General features: G+C 43.7%; 1 protein-coding gene across 1 annotated transcript in view; it reads left to right on the plus strand.

The window, feature by feature from the left end:
• Nln (neurolysin) overlaps nucleotides 1-16,874 on the plus strand; it is a 98,592-nt gene that overhangs the window by 39,376 nt on the left and 42,342 nt on the right. The window contains exon 3 of the mRNA XM_059276460.1: nucleotides 3,395-3,543. Coding sequence (XP_059132443.1) covers nucleotides 3,395-3,543 — 149 coding nt within the window. The remainder of the gene's footprint in view (nucleotides 1-3,394; nucleotides 3,544-16,874) is intronic.

Below are 16,874 nucleotides of genomic sequence, written 5' to 3' on the forward strand. Positions count from 1 at the left end.
CACGGTGCACTCTCTCACCCTGCAGTGTGAACTCTCTCACCCTGCAATGTGCGCTCTCTTTTCTGCACATCAGAACTACCAAGAGTCTCGTACCCTCACCCAGAAATTCTACATCTGGAAATTCATTCCAGTGAAATAATAACGGCTGGATTCCTATACAAGTTAATGTATAAACAGATACTGTTTCATAACAAAGGCTCCGACACACGCTCTAAATGGCAGCTGATAATCACATTATTGTAGAATTAGAGTCACGGTTTGGTAGCTGGATAAATGATGAAACATCCATCCTTTGTAACTCCCTGTAGCCATTAAAATCATGGCTAGAAAGAGTATATCACAGCATAGGAGAAAAACATACAGAAGGAACCTGTGATCCTAGCCTTTGGGAGACTGAGGCAGGAGGATTGCTGAGAGTTTAAGGCCAGCTATTGTTGTGTAGTAAGTATAAGGCTAGGTGTGGCTATAGACTAAGACCTCATCTCAAAAACAACAACAACAGAAAACACACACAGAAGGAAAACTGCAAGACAGTGTTAATGATGTTGTATCTGTCGTGATTCTCCAGGGAGCAGAGCCATCGGGTCTATGCATGGGTGTGGAGAGATTTCTCTCTGGGACAGCCAGCTCACATAAGCGTGGAAGGTAGCAAGGCTAGGCTATGTAGTGTGGGCCTGCAGTCCCAAGACCCAGGAGGAGCTGTGTGTGACAGCCTCCTAGAAGACTGGACTTCAGTGTTTGTTCTGGTCAGGCCCTCAGTTGACTAGGTGAGGCTACCTGCTGTGGAGGCCCGTGAGCCAGTTGGCCAACTTCATGGTTAGTCTCATCCTCAACGGCCTCCGACTCGGCACAAGAAACCACTCATCCCAACGATTAGTGTCTTGATGGCGGGCTGTTCACAGTTGATTTTTCTTTATTCATTTCTCTGTCTTCATCTGTGTTGTTTTAAACATGTCCTTCGACTTATACAAATGAAAATTCACTTTGATTACTTCTTAGGAATTGGGCAGATTTCTGTAGGATAAGTATGACTAAACAACCTTGGCTGTGTACCCAGGCTTCACTTAAGTTATGTATATAAATTTTGTATATTTTTTATATATATATATATATAATTGTATATTATGTATAAAATTGTGCATATAAAATTCTGTATGCAAACTGGATATCATAAATACTTGTATGTGTTCTGGAAACTGGAAGGCTGTCTAAAACCGGCACAGCTCTAGTGACGAGCTGCTGCTAGCCCCTAATTACCCCACCCTGCACACCATTGTCGTTAGGCCTCGGGTATTCGCTCTTCTCTCTGTATTGGCTTCCATATCTATCCCTACTACCAAGCTCTTCACTCCGGTTAGTGGCTACTGCATCTTCTAAGGCCTAACTGTAAACTCCGGAGTGAAGGATCTACCTGGTCCTTGCTGTCAGTCACGGGCATGGCCGCCGGTCCCCGTTACGCAGGGTTTTTCCAGCAGCACAGGTTTGTTCTTGGCTCAAGTTCTCATTTCTTCCTCAGTTCCTTTTCCTCAGCAGGCTAGTGTGTCAGCCTAAGAGTGTGTGCATTTGATGGGGAAGGAAGGAAAACCGTGAGGGGGAGGAGCACAAACTCATGTAAAGACTTCTCTGGAGTCCTGGGTTTCCCCAGTACTGAGTATTTTAAATGTGTCTAGAAGTTTGCGATATTTGTTCTTGCTCTCCATAAATTTATCTTTACAGTTAGCCATCAAGCCTCTGAGAGAGTAGACTTCTCAAAACTAATTCTCTTAACTGCCTGTTCTGGGGTATGCTACAGTAGCTGTGAGTCTTATTCGTCTGGTGTCCGCCCTGGGCACAGACAGCATTGTTTATAGCTTGGCAGGGGGAATGGAAGTCTGCTTCCAGGTTCTGTGGCAAAGGAAGGAAGGAAACGGTCTTCTGTGTATTGTTCAGGATTGTTTCCAGTTTTAGGCTCCTGCGCTTTATGTTGTTACCCATTTAGGTTCTTGAGAAACTTTAATTGCTTTTTAGTAAGCAGAAATTGTAACTATATTATATTACCTGTAGCTCTAAAACAGTGCTCTATGTATGGAAATTTTAATCTGTGCCACCTTTCCCTTAATTACCAAATACACACACACACACACACACACACACACAAAGTCAAGGGCTAAAATATAATTACAGAAGTTGATTTTTTACAACTGTGTATTGTGGGGCTGGGAGTGTGGCTTAATTGTAGAAACTGTTCATTTATTCTGCTCTTTCTGCCGTGTTTTTAGTAGCTTTACTGGTAGTAGTGTTTGCAGAGGACCGCTGTGAGTGTGGCAGTATTTGCCTGCACTGTTCCTTCCTGAGGAAAGGATGGCTCTGTGTCTGCTCTGTATTGTTTGTGTAATTTTTACCAGTTTATAAACAGGCAGAATTCTGATGGTAACCCCGGACATAGCAGGGTATACCTGTGTGCTAACACTCAGGAGGCTGAAGCAGGAGAATGAGAGTCCAAGGCCAGCCTGGACTAGAGAGTGAGACTATCTCAGAGCAAACACAATACTGAAGGTAGTAAGGGGTATCCCTTGTCACAGTGTGACCACAGCTGTCACTGTCTGTAGTTACAGCTGCTCACTAATGTCAGAATTTAATATTAATTGTGCCCCATTAATGTATAACCCAACAACTGACTTAACAGTGAAGACTAGAGCAGGCCATTACCATCATCTTTAACAGGCATAGCCACAGCACCCAGCCGCTTGCTGGATCTATCTAGAATTATCTAGAATTTTTTATTTGATATGTGCATTTTGAGTGGGGCCTATAACTTAGATTAGATTCTGCAAGGAGTCTGTAGTAGGGGAAATGATTAAGAACTTCTTTATATAAACCCCTTCCTGCTGCATCGATTGGCTTGTTTTGTAAACATCCGGTGTCCCAGCGGGGTCCCCTGCTTTCAGTCTCTTGTTTTTCCAGAACACAACAGACCCTTCCTCTTCTAGAGTCGTTCTCCAGAGCATACTGCCTAGTGCCCTAGCCCTTTGGGAGCTGCTGCCTCTGAGCCAATATCCCTCTCATTGACACCCCACAGGCTCTGCCATCCATCTTTATGCCCCAGGTCCCTCCCTTCCCAGATCATGACAGCTATGTATAGGAACTGTGTCTTTGTAATTCACAGTTAATCAGTTATGCCCTGAATGTACTTTATCAGCGCCGAGTGCACAGCCTTATCGTGTTCACAGTGATGCCAAGTGAACAGCCAACTCCCACATCCAGGACTGCTTTTGCTTTTGATAGTATTGAGAGCCTTTGCAGAGAGCACAAAATGAGAACATTTCCTCAGCGTTCTTCATCTCAAAGAGAGACGTTTGGCCTCCTGTCAGTTTGACAGGTCCTGTGGTGTTCACGGTCTCTTCTTACTCAACAGTGGAGAGGACCATGCTGGACTTCCCTCAGCACGTGTCGTCTGACAGAGAAGTGCGGGCCGCGAGCACGGAAGCAGACAAACGGCTTTCTCGTTTTGATATTGAGATGAGCATGAGAGAAGATGTGTTTCAGAGAATTGTTCATTTACAAGTAAGTGATCAATTAGAATAAGTCCTTGGAAAGGAAGGAGAACAAAGTTCATAACGAGAATAACCTGGAGCTACAGAGAAGGCTCCACAGGTGAGAGTACTTGCTGCTCTTGCAGAGGAGCCCCGTTTGGTTTCCAGCTCCCACACTGAGTGGCTCACATGCGGCCTGTAATTCTAGCTCCAGGAGACCCAAACCCTCTGCTGGCCACCGTAGTCTACCAGCATGCACATACACAAGCACACACAAACATACACATTTTTTAAATGTAAGAACCTGGGGGCTGGGTACATATCATGGTAGAGCAGGCGTGTGTATGTGCAGGGCCCTAGCTTTAACCTTTATTAATAAAAGAGGAAAAGGTGAGAACCTTTGATCAAGAGTAAAAAGTACTTGAATTTTCCTAGAGTTTGTTTCCAGCAATTACAGTAATTATTTCCAGTGTTGTTTTATATCAGTTGCATCTATATTGAGTTGTTAATTGCATTCACTTAGAATTAAAGACTGAATGTAGAAGGTGCACCTCCATAAATCTAAGCTTTTTTAGCCTTCATGAACTTGGTAGCTCAATGGAGAAACCTCTTTGACTTTCCAAACTATTGCAAGGCTTATATTAGACCAAATCAGTTAGATGCAAATGAAATTGGGTTGTTATCTGAGGATCTTGTGGTCTGGACTTTAGTATTGTGTAACAAGTCTTTTCTTGTTCCACCAGCCAGCTCCCAAATAATGACACAGAGTCCTCTCATCAATTATGAAAGCTCGGCCTATAGCTTAGGCTTGTTCCTAACTAGCTCTTATAACTTAAATTAACCCATTTATATTAATCTATGTCCTACCATGTGGCTTTACCTCTCTCCCATCTTGTAACCTCCTGTCTCCTCTCCATGTCTCCGCATCTCTCTACCTCTCGATTATCTCCTCCTAATTCCTCTCTATGCCCAGAAGTCCTACCTATACCTCCTGCCTAGCTATTGGCCATTCAGCTCTTTATTAGACCAATTACAGCAAATACATTTTCACACAGTGTACAGATATCCCACAACAGTGTTGATAATATACTGCTGATACGCCAAAGCTGTTCTACATTTCTCATTAACGTTTCCAGGACTCATAAATTCCACATAATGAGTGTTGTAGGTGAATTGCCTTGAATGCCTTTGATGTCTCATCACTGATGGGCATTTGCCTGCTAGCATTATAAGCATGCCTTTGCTTCAAATTCTTACTTTCCTGACATTTCCCAGCATTCTGTTGAAAAGTAATGAAATTTCACATTTGGGTTTTTTGTTTTGTTTTGTTTTGTTTTTGTTTTGTTTTTTTGTTTTTTTTTTTTTCGTTTTTCGAGACAGGGTTTCTCTGTGTAGCTTTGCGCCTTTCCTGGAACTCACTTGGTAGCCCAGGCTGGCCTCGAACTCACAGAGATCCACCTGGCTCTGCCTCCCGACTGCTGGGATTAAAGGCGTGCGCCACCACCGCCCGGCTACATTTGGGTTTTATTAGGCATGTTTCTTTTTACAAAGTCAGAAATATAAAAACTTTCTTTTTATGACAAGAATTGAAATAAGGTTTTGGTTTTTGTTGTTAACTGCTGTTTAATTTGCAGCTCCTGACAGAACATGCCGCTGTGATTGGCGTGTGAAATGCACATGCTCTCTAGTTTCTCAAGCCCCGAGATCATTTTTCCGCTCTGTAGTTGATAATCATCAATATGGTTCTTCTTTGGCACTATAAAAATAACAAATGAAAGTAAGTTTATGATATTCCTTACTGTCTAAATTACTGCCCCCCTCCTTTGGCACCACAAGGGATCATACCCTGGCCTCCCTGCCAGGCATGCACCTTACCACTGAGCTACACTCCCAGACCTTCATAAGTAGGTTCTTGTTTGGAGTAAAGTTTTCCTTCACTTTGCTCCCTCTCTGGCTCTCTTGGGTGTTACCCAGATTCAGAAGGTTGTCACATTAGATCCCTACCCTACTTTTACATTTGTGTTGGGACCCATCTCCACTCCATTTGAGAGCAGATGACACCTGTAGCATGGACTGGCAGCTCCCTACTGACCTGTTAGTCACCAGTGCATCCGTGGAATTTGTATGTTTATTTGGGCTGGTTTTGGTTTGTTTGTTTTTTGTTTTGGGGAGTTTTTTTTTCTCTGTGTAGCCCTGGCTGTCCTGGAACTCACTCTGGAGACCAGGTTGGCCTCAAACTCACAGAGATCCTCCTACTTCTGTCTCCTGAGTGCTGGGATTAAAGACGTGCACTGCCACCACCAACACCCAGGTTGGGCTGGCTTGTTTAGACTTCATTGAAACAATGTAAGATGTTCCAGGTTTGGTTCCACAGTTATCACCTCCTTCTAACTGAGTAGTTACTTGTACTTGGTGATGGCTGTGTGAATATTTTTAGCATCTTCTGCTGTGTGCTAAGGTTGTATCAGAGTAATAAAGCCTAACTGTTGTGTTTGTTTTTGAGACTCATTGCATTAGGTAAATGTAGTTACTTTTAAAAACCTTCCAGGACAAATAGGCAGTGTTTTTTAAAAGCTACAATTATCAATGTCAGTTTTCTACCAGGGTGGGTGCTTTAAAAATACAAATATCATCCCATTTATAGATAAGGACAAAATTAGACATATCCCGAATGCTCTAGCTGTAAAGGATACAGGGCAGCCGTACTGTGACACAGAAGACAAAGCTACAGAAATGACAGTTATAATACTTCAGAGTCATCGATTTCAGGCTTACTTTACCAAATGAAGCTAGTCTTATCATACTGAGTTGTCCAGAAAGTAACCGGATACTAGATGTTATCTTGTCAGTTTGTTTCACTTAAAATTAATGAATGGAAATGTGAAATTGCCGGCAGTGGTGGCGCACGCCTTTAATCCCAGCACTCAGGAGGCAGAGGCAGGCGGATCTCTGTGAGTTCGAGGCCAGCCTGGTCTACAGAGTGAGTTCTTAGGACAGCTGGGGCTACAGAAGGTGAGATTATGGTCCACAGACAGACTACTCTGACCACACTGAACTTACCAGATCTCTTAAGCTAAACAGGGTTAATACCTGGATGGGAGAAATGTGAAATTATATTTCACAATCAAAGTGCTCGGAAAGGTCCACAGTCATTTCATTTTCTCAGTTTCTGTGGACCAGGATTTCAGGAGGAAGTCTGCTGGTCAGTTCTGAGTTAGATGCTCAGTACACCCTTGCTGGGGGTGGCCGGGGTTGAAGTGGCTTGCTTGGAGATAGCACAGTATCTTTCTCTCTCTTTACATAGCTCAAACTGTCTGGGTCAGCTTGGGCTGTGGAAGTCTAAGGAAGTCTGAGGTGAGAGCTCTCATTCTGGCTTGCACACTGCCTTTCCACAGCACTCACGTGGCCTTTGCTCAGTGGCTTGCACACTGCCTTTCCATGGCACTCACGTGGCCTTTGCTCAGTGGCTTGCACACTGCCTTTCCACAGCACTCACGTGGCCTTTACTCAGTGCTTGCCCAGGCATGAGATGAGTATCTGCTCTTTTTAATGCAAGGTCACCAGCCTTTTCAGATTAAGATCACAGCTTTGTGACCTCATTTAACTTCAGTTATCTCCCAACACAACCACACAGGGGTCACAGCTTCTACACATGCATTTGATGAGACACAGTTTGGCCAGTTACACAGGACACTCCACGTGGTCTCTTTCTGAAGTTTATCAGAGTATTTCTTACTGCATGGCAGATCAAGGTGTTAGGGCTTCTTTGCAAGAGACTCAGCCCTCCAGCAGGGATGATCCATCAAAGTGACAGTGAAGCCACTTATGTCGTAGAGGTTACAAGTCATGATTTCTGCCATACTGCTTTAGGTGATGTTTGGACCTTGAATTATCTCCCAGTGTCCAGCGTGTTGAGTGCTTTGCCCCAGCCTTTGGCAGTTGACAGGAGGAAGAACCATTAGGAGATAAAGCCTGGTGGGAAGACGTTAAGTCATTGAAGGCATGCCCTTCATGGAAATGCCCCTCTCTGTGTTTGCATCCCATTGTGAGGTGCCATCTACCTTCCACTCTGCACCATGATAGACTGCTTCGTTACAGCCCCAAGAGTGACATAGCCAGCTGCCCATGTGAAGACACCATGAGATAATATAGTCCTTTCATCATTATGAGCTGATTATCTCAGGTATTTTGTCACAGCAGAAGGCTAAGGAAGCAGATGATGAGTCCTTGGGATGTGCCCAAATATAAGATGTCACATCTCCATCTGGGGAATATCAGTAATTTACACTCATGTTTCAAAACCTCTAAATAAAGAATTTGTTAACTAAATGTATGAAAGAGATTGTAGTTCAGCGTAGAGCTAACCACGGCACTCTTGCTCCTGACGTGTGGTTTAAAACACTGCTTTACATCTGTATAGATACAAAGCCATCTGATTTACTCTGACACAATCTGTGAGGCAGCCCTGGTTCTTAGTAGAAAAAGTGCAGGTCAGAAGCCATTGGTGGGTGCTTGCCAGACACCATGTAGACTATACAGAGCAGGTAAATGCTGGCTTCTGTTTAGTACCTCTTGCAAGCCTGGTACAACATCAACGTCTAGTAAATGTCCATCAAACTAAAAGAGTTAGTGGCACATTCAGAAACAAAGCCTCCGGTAACTGGTGCTGGAACATGAGCCAGTTATGTGGGAAAAAATAACACTGACTCTTCTTCCTCCAGTGAACTGAAACACAATTCCAGGTCCACTAAAGGTCTTAATCTACCATGTAAAGCTTCCAGAACTCCATAGAGGATGGCATCCTTATGATATCTGGGCAGGGATGTAGTTCTCAAATAAGACACAAAAAGTGCTAACTGAAATACAAGGCCACTAAGCTTAACTGCATTATAACAAAGGACTTTTATTTATAAAGCAAAAGACAAATCAGATGCTAGAGAAAATAACAAGGCATTTTACTAGCAAAGCATCCTAAGGTAGGTGGAGGAGCACACCACCAGTCAGTGACAGAGAGGCATCCCAGTGGAAATATGAGCAGGTGACATGAGGAGACAATTTAGAAGATGCACAAATGGTAACTAAACATGAAAGAGCTCAGCCTCATTAGTAATCAGGTGCTGTAAATGAGGGCCACCATAAGTTATCCTTTTTTGTTGATGAAATTGCCAAAAATGAAGAGGTCAGAAGATGTCTGCTGTCATCACGGGTATGAGTCAATGGAATTGCTCATGCAGTGCTAATATTGATGAATTTCATTAAAAATAGGAACAACTTAGGGACTTGAAGACAAACAATGACTTAAAATTGATCTTGAATTCCAGGTGACCTAGCATATCCTGTGCCATCCTCCCTAGGAATTAGCTAGAAGTACTTCTGCATTTGTGGACAGACCAAATTGGGCAAATGTCATACAGCATTATAATGGCAAACACTGATGTATCCCAGATTTCCATCAGCAAGAAAACAAATTAAATAGAGTACATGTGTGCACGGATGTATTATTTATAGCACTGAAAGGAATAAACTGTAGCAACCATGGAACAATGGGACTTAGTCCTAGCAATGGTGAAAGAAAGAAGTTGCTGAGTGTTGCATACAGCATGTCATTTTGTGGTGCGCACAGATAAACATATTTACATAAGTGGTAAAACTGGAAAAGTCTCATCACAGATTGAGGACATCTCTCTCAGATAGATTGCCCAGCATCTGTAAATGCAAGTGTTGTCAGCCAGACATGATGACATGTGATTAATACCAGCACTTGGGCGGCAGAGGCAGGCAGTTCTCTGTAAGCTTGAGGACAACGTGGTCTATATAGTGGGTTCCAGGCCAGCCAAGGCTTCATAGTGAGATCTTTTCTCCAAAAAAAAGAAGGAGGGAAGGAAAAGAAAAGAGTGTGTGTGTGTGTGTGTGTGTGTCTGTCTGTCTGTCTTAGTCATAGTTAGGATTACTGTGATGAAACACCATGATCAAAAGCAGCTTGAGCCGGGTGGTGGTGGCACACACCTTTAATCCCAGCACTGGGAGGCAGAGGCAGGCGGATCTCTGTGAGTTCGAGGCCAGCCTGGTCTACAGAGCAAGATCCAGGCAAGGCGCAAAGCTACACAGAGAAACCTTGTCTCGAAAAAAAAAAAAAAAAAAAAAAAGCAACTTGAAGAAAGGGTTTATTTGGCTTACATAACTAGAATCAGAGTCCACTGAAGGAAGCCAAGACAAGAATTCAAACCAGGCAGGTACCTGGAGGCCAAAGCTGATGCAGAAACCATGGAAGGGTGCTGCGTACTGACGTGCTCCTCGTGGCTTGCTCAGCCTGCCTGCCTGCTTGCTTACTTTCTGTTTGTTTTTTCCAGACATGGTCTCTCTGTGTAACCCTAGCTGTCCTGGGACATGCTTTGTAGACCAGGCTGGCCTCAAACTCACAGAGATCTACCTGCCTCTGCCTCCCAAGTGCTGGGATTAAAGGTGTGCACCACCACACCTTACTCAACCTGCTTTCTTAAAGAACCTGGACCACCAGCCTAGGGGTGGCCCCATCGACAATGGGCTAGGCCCTCCCACATCTATTATTAATTAAGAAAATGTCCCCCAGGCTTGCCTACAGCCCCATCTTATGTATTTTCTCAATTCCCTCCTGTCAGATAACTATACCTATGTCAAGTTGATATAAAACTACTCAGCACATAGTGTATTATGTGTTTTATATATATATCAAGTGTTGTCAGTGTCCTATTTCATAAATGAAAGAAGGATTTAGTTTGTACAACTTACACGTACCTAGTTCTATTCATTTGTAAATATCAAATATTGCTTACATTTTTAGAATAGTAAATGTATACTTTATCACACCAAAAGGAAAACAGAAAGCAACAACCATCCCCCCCCCCAAAAAAAAAAGAAAAAGAAAAAGAAGAATTTCCTTATCCCCTTGGTTAAAATGTTAGCAAATGTCAAAAGCCAGGAGCGGTAGGTGGACTTTTCTGTCCCGCCAGCTCCCAAATCACGACAGAGACTTATGAAAGCTCGGCTGATAGCCTAGGCTTGTTTTTAGCTTTTGTAATTTAACCTGTTTCTATTAATCTGTGCGCTGCCCGAGGCTTGTTTGCATCATCTATGTGCTGTCTGTCCACCCTGCTCTCCTGCTTCTCTGTCTCCAGCTGGCGACTCCCCTTCTTCTTCCCGGTGTTCTCTCTGCTCCGAAAATCCTGCCTCGCTATGGGCCATTTAGCTTTTTATTAAGCCAACCACAGTGAAATATCTTCACATAGTGTAAAGGAATATTCCACAACAAGCAGGGATGGTTGAGGTCTTGGCATTTCCCGGTACTGACAAAGGCTTCTGAATCATTTACTAAAAACTAGCAATAAATCAAGGGTTTCACACATAACTCTTTCCAGCTACACTGGTGATAAAAGCCTACAGTTTGTTTATGACAAGTAACATAAGATATGTTATTCCAATAGTCTGCTAAGTAAGTAATAAACACACAGGAGGAAGTCTTTGATGAAATAGGGCTTGAATAATGCAAGCTAGATTTAAAAAATAGAATGCACTATTATAATATTGTTTGTATCTTTTTTTTTAAGAGCTTCAGGCTTGAGCTTATCAATTAATCTTAGCCAATTACTTACTGACTTAAAAGAATTTAAATGTTACGGTGGTGATAAATGGGTCATGAGTTTAAGTAGACAATGCTGAGTGATTGAACCCAGAGCCTTGTACATGCTAAGCATGTAGCATTATCACCTGGCCTACATCCCCAGATCAAGTACAGGTACTTTTAACCTACTCTTGCCTAGTTTAAACAGGTGTGAAGATTAAACACCAAATTAAAAGAACCAGTACCCTAAAACCATAAACAAAAAACTAGGTACAGAAGTCATTATGACCTGTTCCCTTTCTTTACCATGCTTTTTTTTTTTTTTTTTATTTTAAAATATGTAAGTCTAGGGGCAGGAGAGAGAGCTCAGCAGTTAAGAGTACTTACTGCTCTTCCAGAGAACCCAAATTCAGTTCCCAGTACCCATGTCAAGTGACTTCCAACCACCTGACTCCAGCTCCAAGGGATCGTACGCCTCTGGCCTCTGACCTCCCTAGGCACCTGCATTCACATATACATGCCCATATTCAGACACACACCCACCCAATTAAAAAGTATATATATGAAAGTTCATTACTTATTTACAAAAGTTTATTACAATGCACGGGAGGATCTAGACTAATACTTCATTCTAGCTGTAGGTGGCAGATGTTAGAGCAGGGAATGCAAGGGTTAAATATGAACGGAAGAGGGTCACTGTCATCTCAGGTACAAGGAACAGCTTACTTTTTGCCAGATTTCTTTATTTCTTTGTTTTATTGATAATAGTTTTTTTTCATATAGTATATCTGATTATGGTTTGTCCTCCTGTAACGCACCCCAGATCCTCCCAACCCGCCTAAATCCACACCCTTTCTTTCTCTCATTAGAATACAGATATCTAAAAGTATATATAAGATAAAAACAAAAGACAAAACAGAAGAAAAAGCTTAAGAAACACACATAAATGCAAAGACACACACAGAGAAATCTCGTAAAAACATAAAGCTGGAAACTATAATATACATGCAATGGACATGTAAGCTTAAAAAGGAAGGACTGGCAGGCCCTGACAAAGCATTATGAGACAAAGAACCTCCAAAACTGCTACTGAGTTCGTTTTGTGTTGGCCGTCTCCTGCTGGGCATGGGGCCTGCCCTTAGACCCAGTGAGACTCCATTTTCCTCTGCAGGTGGCTCTCAGTTGGAGGTAGGTTCTGGGTTAGGGAGCGGCCTGTGTCCACTTCCCCTCTTGGCGCTAGGACTCCATGTTTGCCGGATTTCTTAAATCTACTGTAGCCCGTTCTTCCCCACAACCTTGGCTTTTAGCTCCTTGAGTATCTTCTATTCCTTTTTGTTTCTGCTTGAAAACCTTGTCTTCCTCACCTGTCTCTTTGGCCTGCTTCTTGGGCTATTTCAGGGTTGTTCTTTGTTTTTGTTTTTTTGTTTTTTGTTTTTTTTTGCCCCTTGCGGGGCGTTTACCCACCAACCCCACAGTCCCCCAGAGTTTTCTTGAGTTCAAGCAGCAGGAAATATTAGATAGAAGAATTTAGATTGTGGAGATAAACAGATAGAAAATACAGGATAACCTCGAAAGGGCCTGGAACCTATTCCAACGGGCCCTGACTGTCTCTGCCCCAGGGTATTTATAGAGACACCAAGGGGTGGAGCAAAAGACCTTCTCCCCCAGCACAGCCAAGCGCAGACCATCCCAGACACCTGCACTCTGGCCCGTGGTGCTAATGATCCTCTCTATGCAGACCTGCTGGGCTCCCACAGCCACTCTTGCAGCCCATGGTGGCACCTGCAGCCCCTTCTCCAGACCCCGGTCCTAAGCCTAATTTTTACACTCTGTCTAGTCTTTCATAGCCAGTGCTTACCGCTGACAGTCTCGTCAGGCCTTCAGAAGCTCGGGGACCCAGATGTAAGGCACCGTCAGCATCTGCCATGGCTTGGTGCCCTTGCTTTAATTTTTTTGTGCCTCTGTAAGTACGTAACCTCTTTTTCCCTCCTAGTACATAATACTAACATTACCTGTTAGTAAATCGTTTTGTTTTACATATGAAACTATTTCTTTATTTCCCTAGAGTCTGAGATAAATAGGGACTCAGCAAGTGTATGCCGAATGGAACATACAGTATATCCTGCTTACAGTTTCTCCCAAAGAAATGTGTCCCATGTAGTGTGTGCTCGGTGTCCTCAAATGCATGTGTCGTGTGGTGAATACCTGGCACATCCTTTGTTGGAACATGTGGTGGAGCTGTGGTGGCACATGGGTCATGAGGCAGGTTGTTGTGCGTCTCTCCAGCCCAGGAATCCAGACCTCTCCCCGAGCTCGTCTTCCCTGGACCGCTCACTAATACAGTAAATGTCATGGGGGGGGGGGGGGGGGGGCGGGCTTAAAACTGCAATTGGAGGAATTAAATAAGTTCTGTTCTATGTTAGTATGTGCAGTAGGGCCCCATAACACATTCTGATGTCTTTCAATATTAGCAAATTCAGTTCATGAATCCATTTTTTAGATAGCATTCAGAGGAACAATCTTCAGAGTTCTTTCAGCATCATAATTTCTTTTTTTTTTTCTTCCGAGACAGGGTTTCTCTGTGTAGCTTTGTGCCTTTCCTGGAACTCACTTGGTAGCCCAGGCTGGCCTCGAACTCACAGAGATCCGCCTGGCTCTGCCTCCCGAGTGCTGGGATTAAAGGCGTGCGCCACCACTGCCTGGCCATAATTTCTTCTTTTAACTTAAAAAAAAAATCACCAAGAACAAAAAATTCTTAGGGCCAGGTATGGTTGTGGACACCTTTAATCCCAGCACTTGAGAAGCAGAAGCAGGCAGATTTCTGAGTTCGAGGCCAGCCTGGTCTATGGAGTGAATTCCAGGAGAGCCAGGGCTACACAGAGAAACCCTGTCTTGAAAAAAACAAAAAATAAACAAACAGAAAAATCAGGCCAAGCATGATGGCACATGACTTTAATCCCAGTACTCCGAAAACAAAGGAAGTCCGATCTCTATGACTTCAAGGGTAGCCTAGTCTACATAGTGAGTTCCCAGCCAGCCAGTAATATATTGTGAGACTATTAAAAAAAGAAAGAAAGAAAGAAACCAACCAGATATATGAAGCTCTTGTGAAGGAAAAAAAAAAATTATGAGCTAAAGGAGCAAAGGTTTGGAGAGAATAAAATAAAGAACAATTAAATTGCTGGGTGTGATGGCTCTTGCATTTAACCCAGCACTCGGGAGGCAGAGGCAGGCAGATCTCTGTGACTTTGAGGCCAGCCTGGGCTACATAGCGACTTCTAGAATAGCCGGGGCTACATAGCAAGGCTCTGTCTTAACCAAAACCTTATTTTTATTGTGAGACTTTAAATAATTATAGTGAATTAAGGGTGATGATGGAGTAATAAGGAAAAAACAGTAAACTAATCATTTTAAGAATTTTACTCTGCTATTGTTCATTTTAGACATCTGTGTTGTCTTGGGAAAATCTTAAATTTGACCTCAGTTTTCTTTACAGAGTGGTTTTATAAGCATTCATGGGATGTAAAACATGAACATATATAAAAGTTCTTTGTTAGAGGGGGAGGTTCAGGGGGAAAATAAACCTTATCCCCACAGGTAAAAATAAGGGTGTCTACTAGCACATCATGCAAATTAAGTGTTAGCTGCCTTGAAGAAGAGAAGCTTTTCCTGAGGAGACCTGTGAGGCAGCTGTAGCTAGCTAGAGGAATGCAGGTCTACAGAACAGTCTAAAATAGTGGTTCTCAACCTAGGAGTCGAGACCCCCAACCCTTTCAGGGGGTCGTATATCAGATATTTGCATTACAATTTGTAACTGTAGCAAAATGACAGGTATGAAGTAGCAACAAAGTAATTTTGTGGTTGTGGGTCAGCACAACATGAGGAACTGCGTTACAGGGGTGCAGCAGCAGGGCGGTTGAGAAGCACTGCTCTAGAGCCTTGCAGCTTTCCATTGAGCGGCTCCTGTGAGAATTCAGACTGTTGTGGGGATTATAGAGGCAGTAACACCAGGCGTGACTGGCCGCCCGTCAGTGGGCTTAAGCAGTACACTCTAGATGGGCCTCAGTCTTCCACAAGCCTGTGGAAACTTTGAGACCTCAGTCTGGGTGGCAAGGGGGCTCTGGTTATTCGTTCAGTCGTTTTTGTGGTAAGTTAAGTATTTCAGTATGCTAATTGGTGATGGTTTAATTAGACCCAGTTCAAGGCTGGTTTTCCTCAGAATATCCTTCTACCTGTTTGCACTTGTATTACTCATTTTGAAAATATGTGGTTTTCACTTTAATGTAGACTGAGTGCTACACGTATGCTCTTGAGCGTCTCTCTGCAGATGTGGAAGTGTAGACCTAGCTTGAGAACCCACAGTAATCCAGTACAGCCATGGGGTAGCCATGAATGCCACTCAACACCAGCTGATGAGACCGTATTATTAGCTGTTGTTCCAAGCTCAGAACCTAATGTCTCAGCTCCTCAGGGGCGGGCTCTCTGCTGTACATCTCAACCTCCTAGGTCCTTAACAACATACCCAGCTCTTGCCAGGCCCTGCCCACAATACTGCACATACTATGGTCTCGATACTCCTCCACCCTCACCCCACCCCCCCCACTCCTCCCACTGCCCTCCACCCCACCCCCCATTACAACTTGCAATGCCATACTGTCTAGAGACTCCTGTTGCCATGCTCACACTTCAGCACAGACTTCCCGGCGCTGCTGAAACCAGCCTAGATGATCCCCAGTTAATGACATCCGCATGAACCTTGTGATTTGAACTGCTCACCGTCCCTGCGGGAGCCAGTCCATAAGCAAGTTGTCTCCCTAGACATTCTGGGTTTCTTCCCATTGCAGGTACCTGCTGCTAGCATCCCAGTAGGTGCCAAAACCAGCTCAGGAGAGTTCCACCTCCAGTTATGCCCAACTCAAAATTCCACAGAGACACAAAGGGAGATTATAATGGAAAAAGGAGTCTAACTGCCCTTACCCTCTGCTGAGAATAAGCTCAGGAAACACTGAGTAATGTTGGTAGTGCTTGGTACTGTGACACCGATTTTTCATTGATAGGCAATGTGAAGCACTGTTTCTGTTCTGAGTGGTGCTGAGTGAAAATGCAACTCTGTTTACCTACCTGTCACCAGCCATCTCAGATGCCATTTCTAAAGCTCCACACCATTCATTTAACAATCTAATCAGTTGGGAAAGTTGGCACACTCAGAGATGGATGGCCCTGGTCTTTCATGGAGAAAATGTCCAGCTGACAGGAGGTCTGTAAGCTCCGGTGACAGACGGCTCTCATTGTCCCTCAGCCAAAGTGAGTCCTTTGTACCTGCTGAGTCTGTCTGGAGTCACATTTCCTCCCAGGGACCATGAGCTGACCAGCCACCTTAGATACACCTCGAGTATCCTGTGACTCGCTTTGGATTTTTGGATTTTTGTTGTCTTGACTGGGGGCATTTCCCAGCCTCCTCCAGGGCCTTCTGTTCTTTGGAGTGAAAGCTTTGCTTCTGCATACAGATTCAGACTTGGAGGCGGGCAGCTTCCCTTCTGTTTTTGTGGGGTGCTGACTCATTTTCCCCAGATACTTGTTCAGATGCAGTCTGCTAGCGTCCCTTGATCTCCCTTGCCAAGTGACAGGAAGGCGTTTTTGAAGTATTGGAGCCTTTTGCTGGGGTTTTATCCGGCTGTCCTTGTTTGGTGTCTTGGCAAGAGAGTCCTTAGCATTTGTGCAGAATTCACCCCATTATTTCTCTTCCTGCATCTCAAGTGGAACCA

This window comes from Peromyscus eremicus, chromosome 11, assembly GCF_949786415.1.
Source record: "Peromyscus eremicus chromosome 11, PerEre_H2_v1, whole genome shotgun sequence".
Lineage (NCBI taxonomy): Eukaryota > Metazoa > Chordata > Mammalia > Rodentia > Cricetidae > Peromyscus > Peromyscus eremicus.